Source organism: Salvelinus namaycush, chromosome 18, assembly GCF_016432855.1.
Source record: "Salvelinus namaycush isolate Seneca chromosome 18, SaNama_1.0, whole genome shotgun sequence".
Lineage (NCBI taxonomy): Eukaryota > Metazoa > Chordata > Actinopteri > Salmoniformes > Salmonidae > Salvelinus > Salvelinus namaycush.
Window position 1 is genome coordinate 28,180,856 of NC_052324.1, and position 26,696 is coordinate 28,207,551.

At 45.3% G+C, this 26,696-nt stretch overlaps 2 protein-coding genes across 2 annotated transcripts; both read left to right on the forward strand.

The window, feature by feature from the left end:
* The first annotated feature begins 6,110 nt into the window (after positions 1–6,110).
* On the forward strand, positions 6,111–20,985 carry LOC120063311 (transitional endoplasmic reticulum ATPase-like). Its single transcript, XM_039013616.1, has 17 exons — positions 6,111–6,256; positions 7,642–7,753; positions 7,955–8,127; positions 8,232–8,374; positions 13,313–13,443; positions 13,691–13,822; positions 14,005–14,107; positions 14,227–14,360; positions 14,601–14,736; positions 14,840–14,952; positions 16,151–16,315; positions 18,062–18,184; positions 18,473–18,685; positions 18,848–19,156; positions 19,355–19,510; positions 19,611–19,765; positions 20,459–20,985. Exons 1-17 carry the CDS (start codon positions 6,240–6,242, stop codon positions 20,562–20,564), a joined length of 2,421 nt encoding a protein of 806 aa, XP_038869544.1. The 5' UTR covers positions 6,111–6,239; the 3' UTR covers positions 20,565–20,985.
* Positions 20,986–22,175: 1,190 nt separating this feature from the next.
* Positions 22,176–26,019, forward strand: akr1a1a (aldo-keto reductase family 1, member A1a (aldehyde reductase)). Its single transcript, XM_039013617.1, has 10 exons — positions 22,176–22,295; positions 23,137–23,250; positions 23,343–23,462; positions 23,550–23,701; positions 23,824–24,019; positions 24,097–24,146; positions 24,293–24,442; positions 24,534–24,606; positions 24,806–24,892; positions 25,100–26,019. The coding sequence occupies exons 2-10, from the start codon at positions 23,170–23,172 to the stop codon at positions 25,163–25,165; spliced, it is 975 nt and encodes a 324-aa protein (XP_038869545.1). The 5' UTR covers positions 22,176–22,295; positions 23,137–23,169; the 3' UTR covers positions 25,166–26,019.
* The last annotated feature ends 677 nt before the right edge of the window (positions 26,020–26,696 follow it).

Here is a 26,696-nt window from a genome sequence, read left to right on the forward strand (position 1 = left end):
AATCGCAGGGGAACAGGGAGTACAGGAGGGGACTAAGCACGCATCCCTGAGGGGCCCCAGTGTTGAGGGTCAGCGTGGTGGATGTGTTGTTGCCTACCCTCACCACCTGGGTGCGTCCCGTTATGAAGTCCAGGATCCAGTTACAGAGGGAGGTGTTTAATCCCCGTGTGTGTGTGTGTGTGTGTGTGTGTGTGTGTGTGTGTGTGTGTGTGTGTGTGTGTGTGTGTGTGTGTGTGTGTGTGTGTGTGTGTGTGTGTGTGTGTGTGTGTGTGTGTGTGTGTGTGTTTGTGTGTGTGTGAGAGAGACAGACAGAGAGAGAGAGAGAGAGAGAGAGAGGGCAATAACTGTACACATGACACACACAATGACATAAACTGGAATTCTAAACTCATCCTCTAATTTGAGGAATTATGTTGGTACTCTCCTAAATTTCTATTCACTGTGTTCATCTGGCGCCATCTCATGGACACTCAGTCAGGACTGTTTCCAAACTCCATACTTCTGTACAAAGGAGAAGGGTGTAATTGCAGACCGCAACTACGGACAATTTTTACTACGTATCTTTAATATATCAAGTTACACCCATTGATCCTCGCCATTGGTCCATGGCTGCTTCATTCGTGCCAGGGACGCCCGAATTGCGGTCTGAAATCACACCATCTTGGTACCCAGGCCTACACAATGATTTAGGGGGTCCCAAGGACCTAGTCTAGAAAACGCTAGCCTGGGGAGAGATAGGAAACCCCAGACACCTTAACCGTGATATGACTAGGTTTGATGCTGTAGTAGTGATGTAACGCAAATAATATGAGGGAGAGGAAGAAAGGAAAACACTGTCTTTTCAATAGTCTCTCTCCTTCCCCCATCTATTTTTGACCTCCCCCATCTCTCTCACCTCACCCCCCAACCTTTGTGCAGCTCTAGGGGCTGTAGGTTGTGATCGTCCTCCTCCCGACCCCCCAGTGTTCTGGGGTACGGTTCTAAAGTCGCCGGGCTTCATGTTTTCCCTGCTGCTCTGTCTGCACTGGACTGTGTGTGTGTGTTTGACACCCCTCGCATGTAACTGGACAGGATTAGAGTATTAGGTCATGGTAAAGTAATCAGGAATGAGGTCATGAAACAATAGCTCTTTGACAGTTACACACTGACATCTCATCACAAATGTTCATGTTGATTTTCTGGTTCCTTCTGTCTGCAGGAAGAGCTGCTTTCTCTCTCTGAGGGACTGGGGGCAGGAGAGAGGGATGTACGGAGGAGGGCAGGAGAGGGGGATGTACAGAGGAGGGCAGGAGAGGGGGATGTGGAGATGAGTGCAGTCAGGCCAGCGGTGGTAGTGCACCCCAGGGAGCTGAAGGGCCTCCTTCACATCTGCACTGTCATCGCTCAAGGTCTGACCATTTAGAGCTCTCCATGCTGGTTAGTTTAACCTGTCCAGGGTAGAGAGGTTAACCCTTACCTGTCCAGGTGCTGGGCTGCTGTCTGAGGGGCGGTGTTCAGAGGCCCTGACTGTTCCACAGAGAGACCCCTCCCCCTTGGCCCCAAGAGACCTGCTGGCCCAGATACACACCCTCATACGCCTCTGCCTCAGTGGCAAGGTACACACGCACACACACACACCTCACAAGCCTCTCAGATGCATGGTGAGAGAGAGGGTGACGACCAATGGTGTGTGTGCGTGTGTTTATGTGTAGGGTCGTCTCGTCAGTGCTGTGCTGTGTTATAGGAAGAATTTGGAGACAGACATGGGGTGTGTGTGTGCACTGCACCAGAGCCTCCTGGTTAACATACAGCTGGGAAACACACAAGCAGAGATCCAGGCTCTACACCTGATACACTCAGTGAGTAACACACAGACACAGAATAAAGGCATCTGTCTGATGCTGCAGTTGACTGAGGTGTGATGGATCTTGTCTCTGTGCCAGGCTCTGATGATGCCACCTGCCACTCAGCCTGCTGTGGCCCCACCTCCTCTCGTCTGCCCCGCCTCTCTGCTCCCTGGCCAATCCTTGTCCAGCCTGCTTTCAGTCCCCTCCCACCTCAGCATACTAAACAGTCTGGCTCAAAAGTGTGTACTCCACGGAAGGCAAGTTCCCAGACAGCTGACATTGAATATATTTATCTCTATAAAGCCAATATGTAATTTATAGGCATATACAACGTATTGCATTGGGACCAATGAAGTGGGTGGAGTAGAAAGTGCTGCTAGGTATTTAGACCACATTCCCCCATGAAATAACACCATATATAGATTCTACAAGCCTCACTGAGTAATCCCAACCCCACTTTTACCTCAACACAGAGAATCGTTTTTTTCTCTACAGCCCAATATTGTGAACAGTCTGAACATTGTAGCCTAGTGGTAAAGAGCTCTATACCCAAACTGTTATAAACCTATATCCATCCTGCGCTGCCTTTCTAAAATCTTCGAAAGCCAAGTTAACAAACAGATCACCAACCATTTCGAATCCTACCGTACCTTCTCCACTATGCAATCTGGTTTCAGAGCTGGTCATGGGTGCACCTCAGCCACGCTCAAGGTCCTAAAGGATATCATAACCGCCATCGATAAAAGACAGTACTGTGCAGCCGTCTTCCTCGACCTGACCAAGGCTTTCGACTCTGTCAATCACCGCATTCTTATCGGCAGACTCAATAGCCTCGGTTTCTCAAATGACTGCCTCGCCTGGTTCACAAACTACTTCTCAGATAGAGTTCAGTGTGTTGTCGTGGAAAATTGCAAGATTATGTTATAATGCTTGTATTGCATAATATGTTTATGTGATATACGTGTCTATTAGAATGTATTTCTTTGGACTCTAGTGTTGGCAGTTGCCTTTCTTCCCTCAGCTGGGGCTCAGTCACTTGGGGCCCAGAGAGGGGAGAGGTCAGGCTTGTCTTTCACATATCCCTGGTGCTACGCAGAATATCAGAAAGGGAAGAGGACAGGATGAACATTGACTTCATATGTGAATGTATCTGTTAAACCATGTGAAGGGATGGCGTGATTAAGTGGGAGCCAATTATTTGTCTCCACAATGTCTGTGCGCAAGTCACTCCCTCCTTTGGCATTGTGTATGGCAGTGTCTGGAACCATTGTATGTCCTCTCTGATGTTGCACTTATCCTGGGATAGTGTATGACCTAGAGGCTCACTCCCCTCAGTGAGCTTGTCCAGGAGTGGGGTCAAGAGGGGGTTTACTTGAGATGAGAGTATCTAGAGTTGACAATTGATTTATGCCATTGGATGAGATGGTGTTTTTGTGCTATGAAGTACCAGGAACGGGATTAGAACCTCGTCTTAGGGACCAAACTGAACGATAATTTATAGCGAATGCTATCTGGCTATGGGATACTCCTCTCTCAAGTAAAAGTCTTTCTTTGTGAACTGTTCCTAAGATCTGTGGTTTGTCATGTAGGTTGAGAGGGGTGTATCTTGGCTATAAAAGATCGGTGTACTTTTGTGTTGTCACTTTCAATGGTTCATTAGAAATGGCGCATCATTGAAAGACATTGCTAATGCAAAGCTCTTATTATTATTAAAGATGTAGTTTAAGTATAACTCTGACTGGTGTGTGAAGTTTGTAACTCTCCTCATTTGGTAATGCAGAAATTAGCCACCACAGTGTCAAATCGGAGGGCTTGTTGTCCGGACCTCTGGCAGTCTCTATGGGGGTGCCACAGGGTTCAATTCTCAGGATGACTCTTTTCTCTGTATATATCAATGATGTCGCTCTTGCTGCTGGTGATTGTCTGATCCACCTCTACGCAGACGACACCATTCTGTAAACATCTGGCCCTTCTTTGGACACTGTGTTAACAAACCTCCAAACGAGCTTCAATGCCATACAACACTCCTTCCGTGGCCTCCAACTGCTTTTAAATGCTAATCAAACGAAATGCATGCTCTTTAACCGATTACTGCCCGCACCCACCCGACTAGCATCACTACTCTGGACGGTTCTGACCTAGAATATGTGGACAACTACAAATACCTAGGTGTCTGGTTAGACTGTAAACTCTCTTTCCAGACTCACATTAAGCATCTCCAATCCAAAATTAAATCTATAATTGGCTTCCTATTTCGCAACAAAGCCTCCTTCACTCATGCTGCCGAACATACCCTCGTAAAACTGACTTTCCTACCGATCCTTGACTTCGGCGATGTCATTTACAAAATTGCCTCCAACACTCTACTCAGTAAATTGGATGTAGTATATTACAGTGCCATCCGTTTTGTCACCAAAGCCCCATATACTACCCACCACTGCGACCTGTATGCTCTCGTTGGCTTGCCCCCGCTACATGTTAGTCGCCAGACCCACTGGCTCCAGGTCATCTATAAGTCTTTGCTAGGTAAAGCGCCACCTTATCTCAGCTCACTGGTCACCATAGCAACACCCACCAGTAGCACGCTCTCCAGCAGGTATATTTCACTGGTCACCCCCAAAGCCAACACCTCATTTGGCCGCCTTTCCTTCCAGTTCTCTGCTGCCAATGACTGGAACGAATTGCAAAAATCACTGAAGCTGGAGACTTCTATCTCCCTCCCTAACTTTAAGCATCAGCTGTCAGAGCAGCTTACCGATCACTGTACCTGTACACAGCCCATCTGTAAATAGCACACCCAACTACCTCATCCCCATATTGTTTTTTTGCTCTTTTGCACCCCAGTATCTCTACTTGCACATCATCATATGCACATCTATCACTCCAGTGTTAATGCTAAATTGTAATTATTTCACCTCTATGGCCTATTCAATGCCTTACCTCCCTAATCTTACTACATTTGCACACACTGTACATATACCTTTTCTATTGTGTTATTGACTGTATGTTTGTTTATCCCATGTGTAACTCTGTGTTGTTGTTTTTGTCGCACTGCTTTGCTTTATCTTGGCCAGGTCGCAGTTGTAAATGAGAACTTGTTCTCAACTGGCCAACTGGTTGAATAAAGGTGAGAAAAAAACATGGTGCTGGAGACCAGAGGTGTCCGTTGAGAGAAAGGCAGGTTGAGGTTGCCAAGATCAGAGTAGTACATAAGGTGTCGTACACTGAGGAAGTGAAGAGAGTAGTGAAGGAAGATGGGTCCAGGGCCTGGGAGCCTAAGAGGATCCCTGTGAGTAGGCCGAGGCCAATAGAGAGTGATAGGAATAACATGTACTTCAGTAAGGTTGGCTTCTTAGCGTTCATAGCCATGGTTATTAACTGTACAGCAGAAACGGAATGTAAATCATAGAAAATAGCTGTGGTGGTGGCAACTGCAGAGAAGTGCTTGGGTGTACGAGATTTTACTGTAGAGGAGTTACAAGGTGTGTTGAGCGATAGTGTCCCGCACTACCAGGCTGCCGGCTTGGTGTAGGATCAGATAGGGCCAAGTAGTGGAATAGTGGGGATGTTTTTTAATGGGTGTAGTTTTAGTTGGTAGGGCAATTTTTATACGATTTGTAATGAACTCCTACACAGAACCAGATAAGAGGAACACATGAATAGGGAGGCCTTGAATGCGGTGCGAGAGAGGCAGGTTGAGGTTACCAGGGTTAGAGTAGAGGAGAGGTTGTCATATGCTGAGGCAGTGAAGAAAGTTGAGGAGGATGTGTCAAGGGGGAGGGATCCTGAGAGGATTCATGTGAGTAGTAGATCTGTATCAGTACAGAGGGATATGCCAACGAGTGATATATGCTTCAGTAAGATTGGCTTTTTAGCGTTCATAGTAATGGTTATCAACTGTACTGCAGGAATGGAACGTAAGTTGCAGAAAATAGAGGTTATGGTTGCAGCTGCAGAGAAGTATTTGGGTGTACGAGATTTGAGGTCAGAAGAGAGTGTTGATTGGTGGTGTCCAGTCCTTTCAGGCTGTTTGCATGAGGTAGGACTAGATAGGTTTAAATAGTAGAGTAGGGTGGTGGGTTTTTTAATGAGTGTAGGGATAGGGTAAATGTTTATTTATTTTACTTTTTTCAAGTAAAGTATAAGGGTGTTATAACCCAGTCTAGTGGTGGTGGTAATGCAACATTTATTGGATGCCAACCGCATCGACGAAGAAGAGGCCTTGAATGGCCTCACACTCCACTACTGTAGGTGGTGGTGTATGCACCACACGGTTGCGATCCGCCAATACAAATGTAAAGAAGAAGAGCTCAAGAGAACGTTGTGAAGTTACTTTGCGGACAAAGCTTAACAAATAGCTACAGTAGCTACTTTTTATTTATACACACTAGCTAATTCAGGAGGAGTACCACCATGGCCTCGGGAGGAGAGTAAGTATAAATAGATACAAACGTGTCATTTTTACAAGCGAATTAGCTAGCTTTGCTACTAGACTCTTATGGTATTTTACCTCAGCTAGCTAGTTAGCATATTGGATGTCATGCCATACTAACATTACGGTTTATGTAAGACTCTTACTACGAGTGGATTTAGCTAGCTAGTTAGGCAACCAAGTATTAACTAACGTTAGCTCGTAACGTTGTACACTGTAATTGGGACCAGTCAATGGAATGTCCAAAACTATCGTACATGACTGACAGGCGTTTGTATCTAGCTAGCTAACGTTAGGCAACTTAACCTGACAAAACGTAGCTAGCTGGGCCTACCGGCACAGTTTGCTAACCAATGTTAACATATGTTGCTAACTAACTAGCCTGTGAGTCTCTTGCTTGACAAACTCATCCAAGGACCCATGATGATGAATTAGAGGCAGGACACATTTTTTAAATACATTACCATGTAAATGTGTTGACGTTAGTTAGCCAACTCGCTAGCTACCTCACGTTAACTAACGTAAGTGGTTGGGTAGCTAGCTAACTGTCAAAGCTGATAAATGCCGGCCATGTCACTAATTTACTGGCTTAGCTAAACTAACGTTAACATGTTAGCCTAACGTTACCCGTTTAGTTAGCTAGCTAATAAACGTATCATTCAAAGTGTAATGACGGTTTAGGTCATTTAGGAATATGGCATATTAGCTAGCAATCTGGCATATGCAATAACGTTACCAAACTAGCTACACCTCTGTTTTAGCTGGTGTAGCTAATAAATAGCCGTAACTTGACAACTTGGGATCTCAAAAGGTGTGTCCTTTTGCTGTGTCATCTGCTGCTTGGCTACTAGTAGCTAGTTAAACAACATTAGCTGGCGATGAATGAACAGTATTTCGGATTTATTTAACGTTAGCATAGCTATTTATCTGATCATGAAACAAAGTGTACAATATGAAAGTTGGCCAAGTCAAGTGATTGCGCGATGTTAACTTGCTAGCTTGGCATTTATAGACAGCTATACTTATCTATCTAGTTAGCTAGATAATGACGTTGTTAATCAATATTCCCAATAGGACAAGGATTTTGTATTTTTATTTAACCGTTATTTAACTAAGTTAAGAACAAATTCTTATTAACACCGGCCAAACCAAACCAGGACGACGCTGGGCCAACTGTGCGCTGCCCTGTGGGACTCCCAGTCACGGACGGTTGTGATACAGCCTGGATTCGAACCAGGGTGTCTGTAGTGACGCCTCTAGCACTGAGATGCAGAGCCTTTAGACCGCTGCGCCACTCGGGAGCCCAAGAATGAATGTGTATGTAGTAACTGTGAAATATCAGACAGTCAGTTTTAACTTATCGCTTTTGTTTGTTTCACCCAGATCCAAAAATGATGATCTTTCCACTGCGATTTTGAAGCAGAAGACCAGACCTAACAGATTGATTGTCGATGAATCCATCAATGAAGACAACAGTGTGGTCTCTCTCTCTCAGGTAGGCACAGGTGATTGGGTGGATTTGTATCCTCATCCTCTGTTCACAGTCCCAGAATGTAATTATTCTGGCGCTAAGCAAACGTGTTATTTTGGTTCTCTGCTGCTGCTGTGGCAAAGATCTGTAAACGATCTGATCCTGCTGTACTAAAAGTGTTTAGAACATCTAGTGAAACTCATGGTGTTCATGTTCTGTTTTTAGGCAAAGATGGATGAGCTGCAGCTGTTTCGTGGAGACACAGTGCTGATGAAGGGTAAGAAGCGCAGGGAGTCAGTATGTATTGTTTTGTCTGACGACACCTGCTCTGATGAGAAGATCCGCATGAACCGTGTGGTCCGCAACAACCTCCGCGTCCGTCTGGGGGATGTCATCAGGTACACATACAGATTCGCACACACTGGAACAAACAAGTTTGTTTTTGTACATATGCCCAAAGCAAATTTAGATGAGTGATGTTTCTCTATTCTTCCTGTTGCAGTATCCAGCCGTGTCCTGATGTGAAGTATGGGAAGAGGATCCACGTTTTGCCTATTGATGATACAGTGGAGGGAATAACTGGCAATCTATTTGAGGTCTACCTCAAACCCTACTTCCTAGAGGCCTACAGGCCCATCCGCAAGGGTCAGTACACACACTAGGGATGAGCATTTGAAATTATTTCACTATTCACATAAAATATATTTTTCCGGATAGTCGTATAGTCAAAATTATATATAATCAATCAATCAATCAATTTTATTTTATATAGCCCTTCGTACATCAGCTAATATCTCGAAGTGCTGTACAGAAACCCAGCCTAAAACCCCAAACAGCTAGTAATGCAGGTGTAGAAGCACGGTGGCTAGGAAAAACTCCCTAGAAAGGCCAAAACCTAGGAAGAAACCTAGAGAGGAACCAGGCTATGAGGGGTGGCCAGTCCTCTTCTGGCTGTGCCGGGTGGAGATTATAACAGAACTATGCCAAGATGTTCAAAAATGTTCATAAGTGACAAGCATGGTCAGATAATAATCATGAATAATTTTCAGTTGGCTTTTCATAGCTGATCATTAAGAGTTGAAAAACAACAGGTCTGGGACAGGTGGCGGTTCCATAACCGCAGGCAGAACAGCTGAAACTGGAATAGCAGCAAGGCCAGGCGGACTGGGGACAGCAAGGAGTCACCACGGGCGGCAGTCCCGACGCATGGTCCTAGGGCCCAGGTCCTCCGAGAGAAAGAAAGAGAGAAGGAGAAAATTAGAGAGAGCCAAGATTTTCAAAATGTTCATAAATGACAAGCATGGTCAAATAATAATCAGGAATAAATCTCAGTTGGCTTTTCATAGCCGATCATTAAGAGTTGAAAACAGCAGGTCTGGGACAGGTAGGGGTTCCATAACCGCAGGCAGAACAGTTGAAACTGGAATAGCAGCAAGGCCAGGCGGACTGGGGACAGCAAGGAGTCACCACGGCCGGTAGTCCCGACGTATGGTCCTAGGGCTCAGGTCCTCCGAGAGAAAGAAAGAGAGAAGGAGAAAATTAGAGAGAGCCAAGATTTTCAAAATGTTCATAAATGACAAGCATGGTCAAATAATAAATCAGGAATAAATCTCAGTTGGCTTTTCATAGCCGATCATTAAGAGTTGAAAACAGCAGGTCTGGGACAGGTAGGGGTTTCGTAACCGCAGGCAGAACAGTTGAAACTGGAATAGCAGCAAGGCCAGGCGGACTGGGGACAGCAAGGTGTCAGCATGCCCGGTAGTCCTGACGTATGGTCCTAGGGCTCAGGTTCTCAGAGAGAAAGAGAGAACGAGAGAATTAGAGAGAGCATACTTAAATTCACACAGGACACTGGATAAGACAGGAGAAGTACTCCAGGTATAACCAACTGACCCTAGCCCCCCAACACATAAACTACTGCAGCATAAATACTGGAGGCTGAGACAGGAGCGGTCAGGAGACACTGTGGCCCCATCCGAAGAAACCCCCGGACAGGGCCAAACAGGAAGGATATAACCCCACCCACTTTGCCAAAGCACAGCCCCCGCACCACTAGAGGGATATCCTCAACCACCAACTTACAATCCTGAGACAAGGCCGAGTATAGCCCACAAAGGTCTCCACCACAGCACAAACCAAGGGGGGGCGCCAAATAATAATCTCTACTCTCTTGACCAATCAGAATTAGAGGTCGACCGATTTAATTAGGGCCAATTTCAAGTTTTCATAACAATCGGTAATCAGCATTTTTGGATGCCGATTACATTGCATTCCACGAGGAGACTGTGTGGCAGGCTGACCACCTGTTACGCGAGTGCAGCAAGGAGCCAAGGTAAGTTGCTAGCTAGCATTAAACTTCTCTTATAAAAAATAATAATCAATAGTTAACTACACATGGTTGATGATATTACTAGGTTAACTAGCTTGTCCTGCGTTGCATATAATCAATGCGGTGCCTGTTAATTTATCATCGAATCACAGCCTACTTCGCCAAATGGGGGATGATTTAACAAAAGCACATTCGCGAAAAAAACACAATCATTGCACGAATGTACCTAACCATAAACATCAATGTCTTTCTTAAAATCAATACACAGAAGTATATATTTTTTAAACCTCCATATTTAGTTAAAAGAAATTCATGTTAGCAGGCAATATTAACTATGGAAATTGTGTCACTTCTCTTGCTTTCATTGCACGCAGAGTCAGGGTATATGCAACAGTTTGGGCCACCTGGCTCGTTGCGAACTGTGTGAAGACCATTTCTTTCTAACAAAGACCGTAATTAATTTGCCAGAATTTAACATAATTATGACATAACATTGAAGGTTGCAATATTTAGACTTAGGGATAAAATACGGAACGGAATAAACGTTTTGTTTTCGAAATGATAGTTTCCGGATTTGACCATATTAATGACCAACGGCTCGTATTTCTGTGTTTATTATATTATAATTAAGTCTATGATTTGATAGAGCAGTCTGACGCAGTGGTAGGCGGCAGCAGGTTCGTAAGCGTTCATTCAAACTTAACTGCGTTTGCCAGCAGCTCTTAGCAATGCTTGCTTCACAGCGCTGTTTATGACTTCAAGCCTATCAACTCCTGAGATTAGGCTGGCAATACTAAAGTGCCTATGAGAACATCCAATAGTCAAAGGTATATGAAATACAAATGGTATAGAGAGAAATAGTCGACGCATCATAATTCCTATAATAACTACAACCTAAACTTCTTAACTGGGAATATTGAAGAACTGAGAATATTGAACCACCAGCTTGCATATGTTCTCATGTTCTGAGCAAGGAACTTAAACGTTATCTTTTTTACATGGCACATATTGCACTTTTACTTTCTTCTCCAACACTGTGTTTTTGCGTTATTTAAATCAAATTGTGCATGTTTCATTATTTATTTGAGACTAAATAGATTTTATTTATGTATTAAGTTAAAATAAGTGCATTGTTCATTCAGTATTGTTGTAATTGTCATTATTACAAATGTATATACACAAGGCTGGGATGGGCTACAGGACAATAGGCAAGCAGCTTGGTGAGAAGGCAACAACTGTTGGCGCAATTATTAGAAAATGGAAGAAGTTCAAGATGACAGTCAATCACCCTCGGTCTGGGGCTCCATGCAAGATCTCATCTCGTGGGGCATCAATGATCATGAGGAAGGTGAGGGATCAGCCCAGAACTACACGGCAGGACCTGGTTAATGACCTGAAGAGAGCTGGGACCACAGTCTCAAAGAAATCCATTAGTAACACACTACGTATTGCCCATGGATTAAAATCCTGCAGCGCACGCAAGGTCCCCCTGCTCAAGCCAGCGCATGTCCAGGCCCGTCTGAAGTTTGCCAATGACCGTCTGGATGATCCAGAGGAGGAATGGGAGAAGGTCATGTGGTCTGATGAGACAAAAATAGAGCTTTTTGGTCTAAACTCCACTCGCCGTGTTTGGAGGAAGAAGAAGGATGAGTACAACCCCAAGAACACCATCCCAACCGTGAAGCATGGAGGTGGAAACATAATTCTTTGGGGATGCTTTTCTGCAAAGGGGACAGGACGACTGCACCGTATTGAGGGGAGGATGGATGGGGCCATGTATCGCGAGATCTTGGCCAACAACCTCCTTCCCTCAGTAAGAGCATTGAAGATGGGTCGTGGCTGGGTCTTCCAGCATGACAACGACCCGAAACACACAGCCAGGGCAACTAAGGAGTGGCTCCGCTCCGTAAGAAGCATCTCAAGGTCCTGGAGTGGCCTAGCCAGTCTCCAGACCTGAACCCAATAGAAAATCTTTGGAGGGAGCTGATAGTCTGTATTGCCCAGCGACAGCCCCGAAACCTGAAGGATCTGGATAAGGTCTGTATGGAGGAGTGGGTCAAAATCCCTGCTGCAGTGTGTGCAAACCTGGTCAAGAACTACAGGAAACGTATGATCTCTGTAATTGCAAACAAAGGTTTCTGTACCAAATATTAAGTTCTGCTTTTCTGATGTATCAAATACTTATGTCATGCAATAAAATGCAAATGAATTACTTAAAAATCATACAATGAGATTTTTCTGGATTTTGTTTTAGATTCCGTCTCTCACAGTTGAAGTGTACCTATGATACAAATTACAGACCTCTACATGCTTTGTAAGTAGGAAACCTGCAAAATCGGCAGTGTATCAAATACTTGTTCTCCCCACTGTATGTGTATGTATATATATATATATATATGTGTGTGTATATATATGTGTCGGCCGATTTATTCGGTATCAGCTTTTTTCGGTCCTCCAGTAATCGATATCGGTGTTGAAAAATCATAATCGGTCGACCTCTAATCAGAATGATGCCGCAGCAGACAGTGTACAGTTGTTTTCAGGGTGCTATTCCGGTAGTTTTTAGCTAACAGTAGTCTAGGCTAACAGTGAACGTGAAGTCTAATGTTCGCCATAATAGAACAGATTATATATATATTTAAAACGTTTTCTGGTTAGTGTTTTGCATTAATCTGTGTCAGGTCCTGTGGGGACCCTCGGTTGGTGTGCGCCTGTAGGCTAACCGCTATTTGAAGTGGGAAAAATGGCATACCGCTGTCAGGGCTGACCAGAGGGCTAAATGAGCTATGATCGTCAAATGCCCCCATGTAAAGCGCAACCCATAACCCACGAGAGAGAATTTGTTTGAAAATAAAACATTAACTTTGTGTGTCCTCAGAACTAGGCTGCATTTACAGTAGTGCTGTTAACAATGAACTGTCAAAGCCATGGGACTTTGAAAGTGCTCAATGCGCCGTACATAAACACTACATTCTAAAGTTTGTTGTTTTATTAAATTAAGCATTTCACATGTCATGGTGTATCTTGTGTGTAACATGGACAATTTCATTTAAACAGCTTTTTCATTGTTAAAACAGGCCTAAAAAATGATCCCAAAATGTGTTCAAATACGAATGTCTGTTTGGATGTCTGGATAGTCGATTAACTGTGCCCATCCCTAACACACACCTGTTACCAATCGTTTTGTTTCAAAACAGCACCGGTGAACAATTGTTTGTTCTATATTTGATTCTGTAATATGTCATTGTGTGTAGGTGATATCTTCCTGGTTCGGGGGGGTATGCGTGCGGTGGAGTTCAAGTTGGTGGAGACTGACCCCAACCCTTACTGCATCGTTGCTCCCGATACCGTCATCCACTGTGAGGGAGAGCCTATCAGGAGAGAGGTGGGTCACAACCTCAACCAATTGCTTGTGGGCAGAGCACTCTTAATTTAGCCTATGTAAATCTAGGCGTTGTACTTTTAGCCAATTAGCGTTGCTTTTCTCCAGGTCCACAGCTAGAGGCTCGGGTGGGAATATGTAATGAATCGGGACCTATGTATCCTGAAGTCCCTGCCAATACTTAGCCCTAGTAAGCAAACCTACTCTCAAGCCTCAGACTTATATCTGTGTGTGTTTTTTGTGTGTGTAGGATGAGGAGGAGTCCCTGAATGAGGTGGGCTATGACGATATCGGAGGAGTGAGGAAGCAGCTGGCTCAGATCAAGGAGATGGTGGAGCTGCCACTCAGACACCCTGCACTATTCAAGGCTATAGGAGTCAAGGTAACACACACAGTTCACTATCTTCAAGGCCTTGTTAGTCTACGCACTTTCTTGAACAGTAAGGAGTTTAAAAACATGCTTTCCAGACTTGGAAGTCAACAATTTCAATTGGCTTAAGAAGTAAGCATTTTTCACTATTAGAAATGTTCTAATGACTGACATGCACCTGTACTCCCCTCCAGCCCCCCCGTGGTATCCTGCTGTATGGACCCCCCGGTACAGGAAAGACCCTGATTGCCAGAGCTGTCGCTAATGAGACCGGAGCCTTCTTCTTCCTCATCAACGGTGAGATTCTAAACCTTACCCTTTCCCTGGCAGAGGTTCAGTGTTCATGATATGTCATTGTACTCTTGCTGTTTTGATTTTGCTCTGTATGGCCCTTCTGTCTGTGTGCCTGTCCGTAGGTCCTGAGATCATGAGTAAGCTGGCTGGAGAGAGTGAGAGCAACTTGAGGAAGGCCTTCGAAGAGGCTGAGAAGAACTCTCCTGCCATCATCTTCATTGATGAGCTGGATGCTATCGCTCCAAAGAGAGAGAAGGTGTGGGGGAGAGAGAATGGGTATTAACGGTGTCCATCGGTTGATGTGCAGACCAGGAGAATAAAAATGGAATACAAAGGAACCGGAAAAATCCTTCTAAAGGGTCACCCAACTATGACATTGTTTCACTTCAATAAAAACAAAGTCCAGCAGCTATGAACTGATCTGACATTTTCTGTAGACCCATGATTAGATGGAGAGGCATATCCTGCTGTTGTTGACATGTGTGTGTGTTTGTAGACCCATGGAGAAGTGGAGAGGCGTATCGTGTCTCAGCTGCTGACCCTGATGGACGGGCTGAAGCAGAGGGCTCATGTCATTGTCATGGCAGCCACCAACAGACCCAACAGCATAGACGCTGCACTTAGGAGATTTGGTACGTATATACACTTTTTACCGGTTGGTTCCAGGGTGTTTTGATGTTTTTATTGTGCAGTTATATTTGTTGCTTTAATGCTCCAACGTGCTTGTGCCTCCAGGGCGTTTTGACAGGGAGGTGGACATTGGAATCCCTGATGCTACAGGCAGACTGGAAATCCTGCAGATCCACACCAAGAACATGAAACTGAATGACGATGTTGACCTTGAACAGGTGTGTGCTGACTCTTGGCTTGTGTCCCAAATGGCATCCTATTCCCTACCGCCCTGGTCAAAAGTGCTGCACTGAGGCCTCCCGCAGCGTTCTAAGGTACTGCATTGTAGTGCTTGTTGCATCACTACAGACCCGGGTTCGATCCCAGGTTGTGTCACAACCGGCCGTGACCGGGAGTCCCATAGGGCGCCGCACAATTGGCCCAGTGTCGTTAAGGGGAAGGTTGGGCCGGTGGGGGCTTTACTTGGCTCATCACGCTGTAGTGACTCCTTGTGGCGGGCCGGGCGCTTGCAAGCTGTTTGGCGGGTCGTCAGTTGAACAGTGTTTACTCCGATACATTGGTGCAGCTGGCTTCTGGGTTAAGCGGGCTGGTGTTAAGAAACGCGGTTTGGCGGGTCATGTTTTGGAGGACATATGACTCGACCTTCGTCTCTCCTCAGCCCGTTACGGAGTGTGCAGCAATGAGACAAGACTCAAATTGGATCGCAGTTGGATATCACGAAAAAGGGGGTAAAATACCAAAAAAATTAAGTTCTGCACTGGGACAAGGAGAATAATTGTCAGATAAGAAGAATATAGATTTAAGTTGTCCGAATGGACAAGTAAAAAAAAATCACATCACAATATCGAATAATTATTCCGATCAGAATTGGATAAGAGAGACCAACATTGGAACAATATTCATAGATTACTCCCATCCACCAACCCAATCCACAACACCCTAGTAAAACCCAAGTCTAATTGATGGTAATAGTGCTCACTGTTGTCCCTTGTGGCTGATTTTGAAGGCGGACATCGGGAAATAAACATCCAATTTCAACGTCAATCTTGACCCTGAATAGGCAGCGTAGCCTACATTTTTGTCAGATTATCTATGGTAAAAAAAATCGTAATGCTTTTTATTTTTAAAAGTGGTTCTTTGCTTCATACAGTGATGTAAAAATGGTGTTGGATAATTTTATTTGGGGACAAGTGACTTGAGCTTTTGCACAAAATAAAAAATCTGTCCTACTTGTCCAATGGACAAGTGGCAAAAAAAGTTGTCAATCCCTGATTGAAGGAATAGGGTGCCATTTGGAACACATCCTGGGTGTGTGTCTTGTTAGGTGGCCGACACACATTTCCCACACCCATTGAACTGGTAGCATTGTGTTCCGAGGCTGGCCTGGGTGTTAACTCCCCCTGTATCTCCGTGTAGGTGGCTAATGAGACCCACGGTCACGTGGGTGCTGACCTGGCTGCCCTGTGCTCTGAGGCTGCTCTCCAGGCCATCAGGAAGAAGATGGACCTAATCGACTTGGAGGACGAGACCATCGATGCGGAGGTCATGAACTCCCTGGCCGTTACCATGGACGACTTCAGGGTAGGAAACACACTACCAAGTGTTGACTGTCACTACCTAGGGTAGACTACACAGTCTACCACAACCTAGTACATAATAACTATACAACTCCTGGTTATGTATACAGTTGAGGTCGGAAGTTTACATACACCTTAGCCAAATACATTTAAACTCAGCTTTTCACAATTCCTGACATTTAATCCTAGTAAAAATTCCCTGTCTTAGGTCAGTTAGGATCACCACTTTATTTGAAGAATGTGAAATGTCAGAATAATAGTAGATTTATTTCAGCTTTTATTTCTTTCATCACATTCCCAGTGGGTCAGAAGTTTCCATACACTCAATTAGTATTTGGTAGCATTGCCTTTAATTGTTTAACTTGGGTCAAATGTTTCGGGTAGCCTTCCACAAGCTTCCCACAATAAGTTGGGTGAATTTTGGCCCATTCCTCCTGACAGAGCTGGTGTAACTGAGTCAGGTTTGTAGGCCTCCTTGCTCGCACACACTTTTTCAGTTCTACCCACATATTTTCGAAAGGATTGAGGTCAGGGCTTTGTGATGGCCACTCCAATACCTTGACTTTGTTGTCCTTAAGCCATTTTGCCACAACTTTGGAAGTATGCTTGGGGTCATTGTCCATTTGGAAGACCCATTTGCGACCAAGCTTTAACTTCCTGACTGATGTCTTGAGATGTTGCTTCAATATATCCACATAATTTTCCATCCTCATGATGCCATCTATTTTGTGAAGTGCAACAGTCCCTCCTGCAGCAAAGCACCACCACAACATGATGCTGTCACCCCTGTGCTTCATGGTTGGGATGGTGTTCTTAAGCTTGCAAGCCTCCCCCTTTTTCCTCCAAACATAACAATGGTCATTATGGCCAAACAGTTCTATTTTTGTTTCATCAGACCAGAGGACATTTCTCCAAAAAGTACGATCTTTGTCCCCATGTGCAGTTGCAAAACGTAGTCTGGCTTTTTTATGGCGGTTTTGGAGCAGTGGCTTCTTTCTTGCTGAGCGGCCTTTCAGGTTATGTCGATATAGGACTTGTTTTACTTTGGATATAGATACCTTTGTACCTGTGTCCTCCAGCATCTTCACAAGGTCCTTTGCTGCCGTTCTGGGATTGATTTGCACTTTCCGCACCAAAGTACGTTCATCTCTAGGAGACAGAACGCGTCTCCTTCCTGAGCGGTATGACGGCTGCGTGGTCCCATGGTGTTTATACTTGCGTACTATTGCTTATACTGTTGAACGTGGTACCTTCAGGCATTTGGAAATTGCCCCCAAATATGAACCGGACTTGTGGAGATATACAAACATTTTTCTGAGGTCTTGGCTGATTTCTTTGGATTTTCCCATGATGTCAAGCAAAGAGGCACTGTTTGAAGGTAGGCCTTGAAATACATCCACAGGTACACTTCCAATTGACTCAAATGATGTCAATTAGCCTATCAGAAGCTTCTAAAGCCATGATGGAATTTTCTGGAATTTTCCAAGCTTTTTAAAGGCACAGTCAACTTAGTGTATGTAAACTTCTGACCCACTGGTAATTGTGATAGTGAAATAATCTGTCTGTAAATAATTGTTGGGAAAATTACTTGTGTCATGCACAAAGTAGATGTCCTAACCGACTTGCCAAAACTATAGTTTGTTAACAAGAAATGTGTGGAGTGGTTGAAAAATGAGTTTAATGACTCCAACCTAAATGTATGTAAACTTCTGACTTGTATATGATATTATACGTGTGTTTTGTATTTCAGTGGGCTCTGAGCCAGAGTAACCCATCAGCTCTAAGGGAGACGGTGGTAGAGGTTCCTAACATCACCTGGGGGGACATTGGAGGACTGGAAGATGTCAAGAGGGAGTTGCAGGAACTGGTGCAGGTACGACGCGCTCGCACACACAAACACATTTAAAATGCTTTATTTGAATCCACAAATCACAGTAGTCGAAGGATTCAAACATTTCATAAGTCATGGATATATGGACACTTGTGGATGAAAAAAAAGCACCTTCTCCATACAGCAAGGCTGCCCGTGACCGCTAACACAGAGCAGTACCTCGCTAGCTGCTCTGCCTTCGTCCTATGCAGGCCTGCAATCACACCCGTGCACAAAGTTGAACCTTACACACATTGTCATACCTTATCTCTATCTTTCTTTCCCCTATAGTACCCAGTGGAGCACCCTGATAAGTTCCTGAAGTTCGGTATGACCCCATCTAAGGGAGTGTTGTTCTACGGGCCCCCGGGTTGCGGTAAGACCCTGCTGGCCAAGGCCATCGCCAACGAGTGCCAGGCCAACTTCATCTCCATCAAAGGACCTGAGCTTCTCACCATGTGGTTCGGAGAGTCTGAGGCTAACGTCAGGGAGATCTTTGACAAGGTATGACATAGAAGTGACTCGCCAAAGTTAACATTTGTATTCGTGCGCTATGGTAGGTCATAAATAAACATGGAGAAAAACAGTGGTCTTGGCATTGAACCCTGTGGTACACCATTTTCAATAGTATATGGTGTAATCTACTGTGTTTTTCTGTGTGTACAGGCTCGCCAGGCAGCCCCGTGTGTGTTGTTCTTTGACGAGCTGGACTCCATAGCGAAGTCCCGTGGGGGTAACGTGGGAGACGGTGGCGGAGCGGCCGACCGTGTCATCAACCAGATCCTGACTGAGATGGACGGCATGTCCAGCAAAAAGAATGTCTTCATCATCGGCGCCACCAATCGCCCTGATATCATTGATCCTGCCATCCTTCGACCCGGCCGTCTGGACCAGCTTATTTACATCCCTCTGCCTGACGAGAAGAGCAGGATCAACATTCTCAAGGCTAACCTCCGCAAGAGCCCCATTAGCAAGGTAAAACACACACCGCTCATAAACACTACATCTTTCTACACCTGTCATCATGCTAATGTAGCAAGAGCCCGATGGTAGTTGTGTTATGTAACTAGATTTAGTGACTCACACCAATATGTAATATGTTTCAGGTGCTATAGATCTGTCATATTACCCTGACGTTGATTGGTTACACTGTCTCCTCCCTCTATCCTATAGGATGTTGATCTGGACTTCCTGGCTAAGATGACCAATGGGTTCTCGGGTGCTGACCTTACAGAAATCTGCCAGCGGGCCTGTAAGCTGGCCATCAGAGAGTGCATCGAGAACGAGATTCGCCGAGAGAGGGAGAGGCAGACCAACCCTTCTGCTATGGTCAGTTCACACACGGCACACACCTCGTTCACGCCATCTCTCTCTCGGTCTACTATTCTTTTTCAATTACCTTCCTCCCTCCCTCTATTCCCGTCTCCAGGAGGTGGAGGAGGATGACCCTGTGCCAGAGATCAGGAAGGACCACTTTGAGGAGGCCATGCGATTCGCCCGCCGCTCCGTCAGCGACAATGACATCCGCAAATACGAGATGTTTGCCCAGACACTGCAGCAGAGCCGAGGCTTTGGCAGCTTCAGGTACGTTTGTGTGTGACCGCAGGCGTGTGTGTGACAGTGTTTAATGTGCTATAATTAAGCAATAATGCCCGAGGGGTTGTGGTATATTTAAGCAATAAGGCCAGAGGAGGTGTGGTATATTTAAGCAATAAGGCCAGAGGAGGTGTGGTATATTGCCAATATATCAGACCGTATACCACGGGTACAACAAAACATTTGTTTTTACTGCTCTAATTACATTGGTAACCAGTTTATAATAGCAATATAAGGCACCTCTGGGGTTTGTGGTATATGGCCAAAATACCACGGCTAAGGGCTGTGATGACTCTGTGATGCGTCGTGCATAAGAACAGCCCTTAGCCGTGGTATATTGGCCATATACCACACCCCCTCGTGCCTTTATTGCTTAATTATAAACTGGGTGGTTCAAGCCCTGAGTGCTGATTGGCTGACAGCCATGGTATGTCAGACCGTATAACAGAACAGCCCTTAGCCGTGGTGTATTGGCCATCTACCACACCCTCTCTGGCCTTATTGCTAAAATATGCCACGGCTAAGGGCTGTTCTTAGGCGCGAAGCGAAGTTCCTGGATACAGCCCTTAGCTGTGGTATATTGGCCATATATACATACGGCTTTAATGCTGTTTCAGCCAATCAGCATCCAGGACCCTAACTACCTGGTTTATAATGGTGACTATTGTCTTTCTCTCACAGGTTCCCATCCAGTGTTGCAGGGGGCAGTGGTCCAAGCCAGGGTACCGGGGGAACTGGTGGGGGGCCAGTGTTTAACGAGGATAACGATGACGACCTGTATGGATAGATGGACTGACGGATGGTGCCACATGGGGGCCAGCTCTTATGTGATCACACCTGTACAAACATTCAAACCTGATTGACTTTTTAGGACTCATCTTTCTTTCATGTGTTTTTGTTGTATGATTCCTCTCTGGTGGCGAAAGCGTGTAGCTACCTGGTTTGATCCTTCCTCAAACTGGAAGCTTCCGGTTTCTACAGACCCCGCTCAGGCGTTTCTTTTACTGCCTGCTACGGGAAAGCGGGGCAGTGGATAGAGGTGAAAAGTTAAAGATGATTGGTTGACTTTGGTGGGGTGAGTGGCCTCAGTTTATTATCACAACCCTATGTTTACCAGCTATAAGAAAGAAAGAAAAAAATAGCAAATTTTTTATGAATAGTAGCATGTAATGTATGACGACAAGTTTGAAAATAAAATCTCAAAATTACTGTAGTTTGATGATATTGAAAACTGTTCCACACTAGGTTCACCATAACAAAGTTGTCAAACCAGTTTGTCATTATTTTAGATGAGATGTCAGAGGTTCGACTTACTATGTGGGACCAGGTATCAAACCCAGGCCATCTGCATGCTTTAGGACCGTGTTAGCCCACTGAGCTAAAAAGCCTATGTATTTGCTCTGGGAGCTAACGTGAGCCCTCAGGTCTACAGGGCTAGTCCTAACACAAGCTTGTTCACTGAACTAACTCTGTTTTCTAGTGGTCACTAAACGTCCCATGGCACTCGAATTGAGTAGAAGTCTAAACCCTAGTGTCCTTCCCAACCTGGTCACCATACCACTATGGCCAACTAATCATCCTGGCCTTCAATGGTCTCATATAGCATTAAATACCTGTAAATTACAATGGAAAGGAGTTGTGTGCACGAGCTGTCATGAATGTGTGACCTGTCATGAATATTTGTATTCAAAATGGTGGGCATTATCTCAATGTCTACAATCCTGTATCTGACCACACTGTCACATTTACTAGGCCAAACCCATCCCAGGTTGCATAACAAAACAGACATTTAAAGGTCAAATTTTGTGAGCACTGTCTGGGAGTGGTTTGAGTGGGGAGGGAAAACTGAAAATTAACTGTTATTGGCAGAGGTTTGGAACTCTTTCTTATTGGTCCATTATTGCCGTGTTCACGCGCTAGTCGAAACTTGAAAATGTCCGACTTGCTAATTGGTTGAACGCGACGTGTATAATAACTAGAACCAGTTAGCAAGTCGGAAATTTCAGAGTTCCTACTAGCACGTGAACTAATAACTAATTTACTGCATGGTGATGTCACCATGGAAGGCCAAAACTCCATCCCACAAAAACAGGCTGAGATTTCAAGTGGTCTTTTCAAATGGCTCTCACACTAAAAGTTAAAATTATGAAATGGCTCAATTTCACAGTATTATTCCAACCTCAGAGTGGAAATATATATAAGACAGAAAAATCATGTTTTTGACTGCACTGGACCTTTAAGGTTGGCGCTCTTCTTGTTTTGACACATGATGTTGAGTGTCAATGTTCTAATTCATGAGACCATGAGTGTGTTATTCTGAGACTGAAAATGGGTTATTTACATGTGGGCTGTTCATTGACTGTTGGTCCTCTGTAGATGACTATAGTTAGTTTTAGAAGTTTCCCAACCGTTTGGGTTACAGATAAACAGATCCATCCAGACTTTGACCTCTGTCTGTTTAAAACCAGCCTGACTACTGAGCATCACACACACTCTGACACTCACAGAAGTCTGATCGGTAAGAACTATCACTCCTCATATTCTTACTCTAGCATGATACACACGGACATAACTTCTCACATTAGAGAACCTTCTCTCTTTCCACAGGGGGAAAGGCACCAGGGTGTTAGTGTGACTGAGATGTACTATTGTGTATCTCTTCTCAGTTCTATCTTACATCACTATTTGCTCACATTGTGGTTCAGGCAATGGTGGACACAGTTACAGACTCCTAATCTACTGGAACAAACTACATTTAAACTGTAAAGCTGAAGCTGAAAGAAGTAGCAGATGGGGGGGATTCTGATTTGATCAGCATGTCCTCAGACCACTCAACCTATTTTAGGCATTGTACTATACTTTAATACAATACTGTATCACGTGACATAGAGGATTATAATGCTATGATGTTAATCAGTAATGTGTTCCCATAAAGCCAGCCTGTGACTGTCATATAGTTGGATCAGCTATTTAGGTATAGAAACTAGGTTCTTATAGAGTTACGTTATGAAAGGTTCAGAAAGAGTTCAAAATGTTTGAAAGAGAGAGACTGAGAGAAAAGAGAGGATTTGCCTGTTTTAACTGTTGTATGAATATTTTAGGTATATTATCTCTCATTATATGTCACACATCTGAGTCCCCTGTGCTGAGTTAATGAATTCAAACATGAGTGATAATCAGTAACACAGCATTAAGACTTAGTCATGGTGATTTGCAACTGACACCAGGTCAACTGGGTCATACTCAGAGATCTATAGTGATGGTTTAGCCTCCAGAGCTGGACACCATGTTACTACCTCATATAACATTTAATTCGTCCATTCATGATGTGTGTTTCTGTGTGCTTGTCTGTCTGCCAGTTTGCCTGCCTTTCAGAACCTCTGGACTGAACCATGAGTTCTTGCGTGACCCTGTCGTCAGGGCATAAGATTCCCCTGGTGGGGCTGGGGACCTGGAAGAGTGCCCCTGGACAGGTCAAAATGCTATTAATTCTCATTCAAAAAACGAACATCCACACAGATAACCTAAACCTTAACGTGTGTGTTGACTATCTGTGTCACTGTAGGTGAAGCAGGCGGTGCTGACGGCTCTAGACTGTGGCTACAGACACATTGATTGTGCTGCTGCGTACAGTAATGAGAAGGAGGTCGGGGAGGCACTGGCTCTGAGGCTGGGACCAGGAAAGGTGAGCCACACACTTTTTGATCAGAGCACTAGGAAAACCCTTCTGGAAAGCTGTGCATGTGTGTTGATCCCCTGTTTTGCCCCCCAGGCCCTGCGTCGTGAGGATGTATTTCTGACCTCTAAGCTGTGGAACACCCAGCATCACCCTGACGATGTAGAGACCGCCTGTAGGAAGAGTCTAATACACCTGGGACTGAACTACCTGGACCTCTACCTCATGCATTGGCCCATGGCCTTCCAGTGAGCAACACACACACCCCTACTCGCACCTCAATATGACTGCACATCTCAACGAACACATTTGTACTAGAAACCCGTCCCAGACATGTTATGGTCCTCTGAGCTGCCTGTGTGTTCTCCAGGCGTGGGACAGAGCTGATGCCCAAGCGGGCCGATGGGAGTGTGTGTTACGATGACATACACTACCAGGAAACATGGGTTGCCATGGAGAGCCTGGTTGATAAGGGGCTGGTCCGAGCCATCGGTCTGTCCAACTTCAACGCCAGACAGACAGACGATGTCATCAGCATCGCCAAACACAAGCCTGTAGTCAACCAGGTATGGGACTGTGTGTGTACAGTATGTCTGTGTAATATTCTCTGACTATGTGTGTTGGTGTAACTGTGTCTTTGTAGGTGGAGTGTCACCCATACCTGTCCCAGGCCAAGCTGCTGAGTCACTGCAGGTAGGTTTGTGTGTGTGTGTGTAAGGTAGATTGTGTAGTGGTGTGTGTGCCCCTGTGTATGTCTGTAGGTTTGTGTAACTGTGTGTGTGTATTCCACGGTTGTAGGTGTGTGTGTGTGTGTGTGTAATAGTTTGCGTATGTTCCAGGTCGGTAGGTGTATGTGTGACGGCCTACAGCCCCCTGGGTAGTGGTGACAGGCCCTGGGCCTCGCCTGATGAACCCTGCCTGCTGCAGGACCCTGGACTGGGGGCTATCGCCCTCCGCCACAGCATGACCCCTGCTCAGGTCATACTCAGGTAACACAGTACACTGTAACACACAAACATCTCCGTGTAACTAGCCACAGTGTAATGAGCAATTCTCAGGTGTGTCTGTCTGTGTCTCCAGGTGGCAGGTACAGAGAGGGGTAGTCTGCATCCCCAAAAGTGTCACCCCCTCCAGGATCCAGCAGAACCTACAGGCGAGGATAGCGCCATCTAGTGGAATGAATACACATTGACCTGCATGATTTTTGACCAGTTTGTAAACTACGAACCTCTTCCCCAAAATGCGACTTTTCGCGAGATCCAGGGCCGGCTGAGTCTAGCAAACTACAGGTTACAATTCTGTGCAGCTACTGTGATTGTTTTCTAGATTGGGCGTTTGTGTCTGATTGACAGGTGTTTGACTTCTCTCTGTCGGATGAAGACATGAAGCAGATGGAGTCATTCAGCAGAAACGAGAGGTACATCGTCCCAGCTGTGGAGGTAAGTTCCAATTGTCTCAGATGAGACCTCAGGGTGCATGTCAATAGTCTTATACGGCCTCCTCCCCGGGTCACAACTAGACAGGTGAAGGAGAGTAGATGTGGATACCATATGAGACTACTGAGATGCAGCCAAATTTAGCTGAGTTTCAGTTGAGACATGGGGTTTTCCGGTGTTACAAAATGGAACTGTGTGTTCTCTTCACAGAGGGACGGAAAGAGAGTGTGGAGGGACGCAGAACACCCCCATTTCCCCTTCAATGATCCGTACTGACCCCACATCTAGAGACAGATCAACTGACCCCACATCTAGAGACAGATCAACTGACCCCACATCTAGAGACAGATCAACTGACCCCACATCTAGAGACAGATCAACTGACCCCACATCTAGAGACAGATCAACTGACCCCACATCTGGAGACGGATCTACTGACCCCACATCTAGAGACAGATCAACTGACCCCACATCTAGACACAGATCAACTGACCCCACATCTGGAGACAGATCTACTGACCCCACATCTAGACACAGATCTACCGGCCCCACATCTAGAGACAGATCAACTGAGCCCCACATCAACTGACCCCACATCTAGACACAGATCTACTGACCCCACATCTAGACACAGATCTACTGACCCCACATCAACTGACCCCACATCTAGACACAGATCAACTGACCCCACATCTAGACACAGATCAACTGACCCCACATCTAGACACAGATCAACTGACCCCACATCTAGACACAGATCAACTGACCCCACATCTAGACACAGATCAACTGACCCCACATCTAGACACAGATCAACTGACCCCACATCTAGACACAGATCAACTGACCCCACATCTGGACACAGATCAACTGACCCCACATCTGGACACAGATCAACCGACCCCACATCTAGAGACAGATCAACCGACCCCACATCTAGACACAGATCAACCGACCCCACATCTAGACACAGATCAACCGACCCCACATCTAGACACAGATCAACCGACCCCACATCTGGACACAGATCAACCGACCCCACATCTGGACACAGATCTACCGGCCCCACATCTGGAGACAGATCTACCGGCCCCACATCTGGAGACAGATCTACCGGCCCCACATCTGGAGAGAGATCTACCGGCCCCACATCTGGAGAGAGATCTACCGGCCCCACATCTGGAGACAGATCTACTGACCCCACATCTAGACACAGATCAACCGACCCCACATCTAGACACAGATCAACCGACCCCACATCTAGACACAGATCTACTGACCCCACATCTAGACACAGATCTACTGACCCCACATCTAGAGACATATCTACCAAGCCCACATCTAGACACAGATCTACCGGCCCCACATCTAGAGACAGATCAACCGACCCCACATCTCGACATTATTTATGAGAGGTATTGACATGTTGAATGCGCCGAGGTGTCAGTCTAAACTACTGGCACACAGCTCCGACACCTATGCATACCCCACAAGACATGCCACAAGAGATCTCTTCACAGTCCAAGTCCAGAACAGACTATGGGAGGCACACAGTACTACATAGAGCCATGACTACATGGAACTCTATTCCACATCAAGTAACTGACACAAGCAGTAAAATTAGATTAAAAAAACAGATTATGGCACAGCGGGGACTGTGAAGCAACACAAACATTGGCGCATACACACACACATACGATAACATACGCACTATACATACACATGGATTTAGTAATGTAGAGATGTGGTAGTGGTGGAGTAGGGGCCTGAGGGCACACAGTGTGTTGTGAAATCTGTGAATGTAATG

What these genes read in the sequence shown, in the direction of transcription:
- akr1a1a (XM_039013617.1), top strand. Translation starts at nt 23,170, where the DNA reads ATGAGTTCTTGCGTGACCCTGTCGTCAGGGCATAAGATTCCCCTGGTG. An exon ending in GGAAGAGTGCCCCTGGACAG is followed by an intron (nt 23,251 to 23,342) that starts GTCAAAATGCTA and finishes GTGTCACTGTAG; the next exon opens with GTGAAGCAGGCGGTGCTGAC. An exon ending in ACATCGTCCCAGCTGTGGAG is followed by an intron (nt 24,893 to 25,099) that starts GTAAGTTCCAAT and finishes TTCTCTTCACAG; the next exon opens with AGGGACGGAAAGAGAGTGTG.
- LOC120063311 (XM_039013616.1), top strand. An exon ending in TCGCTCCAAAGAGAGAGAAG is followed by an intron (nt 14,361 to 14,600) that starts GTGTGGGGGAGA and finishes GTGTGTTTGTAG; the next exon opens with ACCCATGGAGAAGTGGAGAG. An exon ending in CGAGGCTTTGGCAGCTTCAG is followed by an intron (nt 19,766 to 20,458) that starts GTACGTTTGTGT and finishes TTTCTCTCACAG; the next exon opens with GTTCCCATCCAGTGTTGCAG.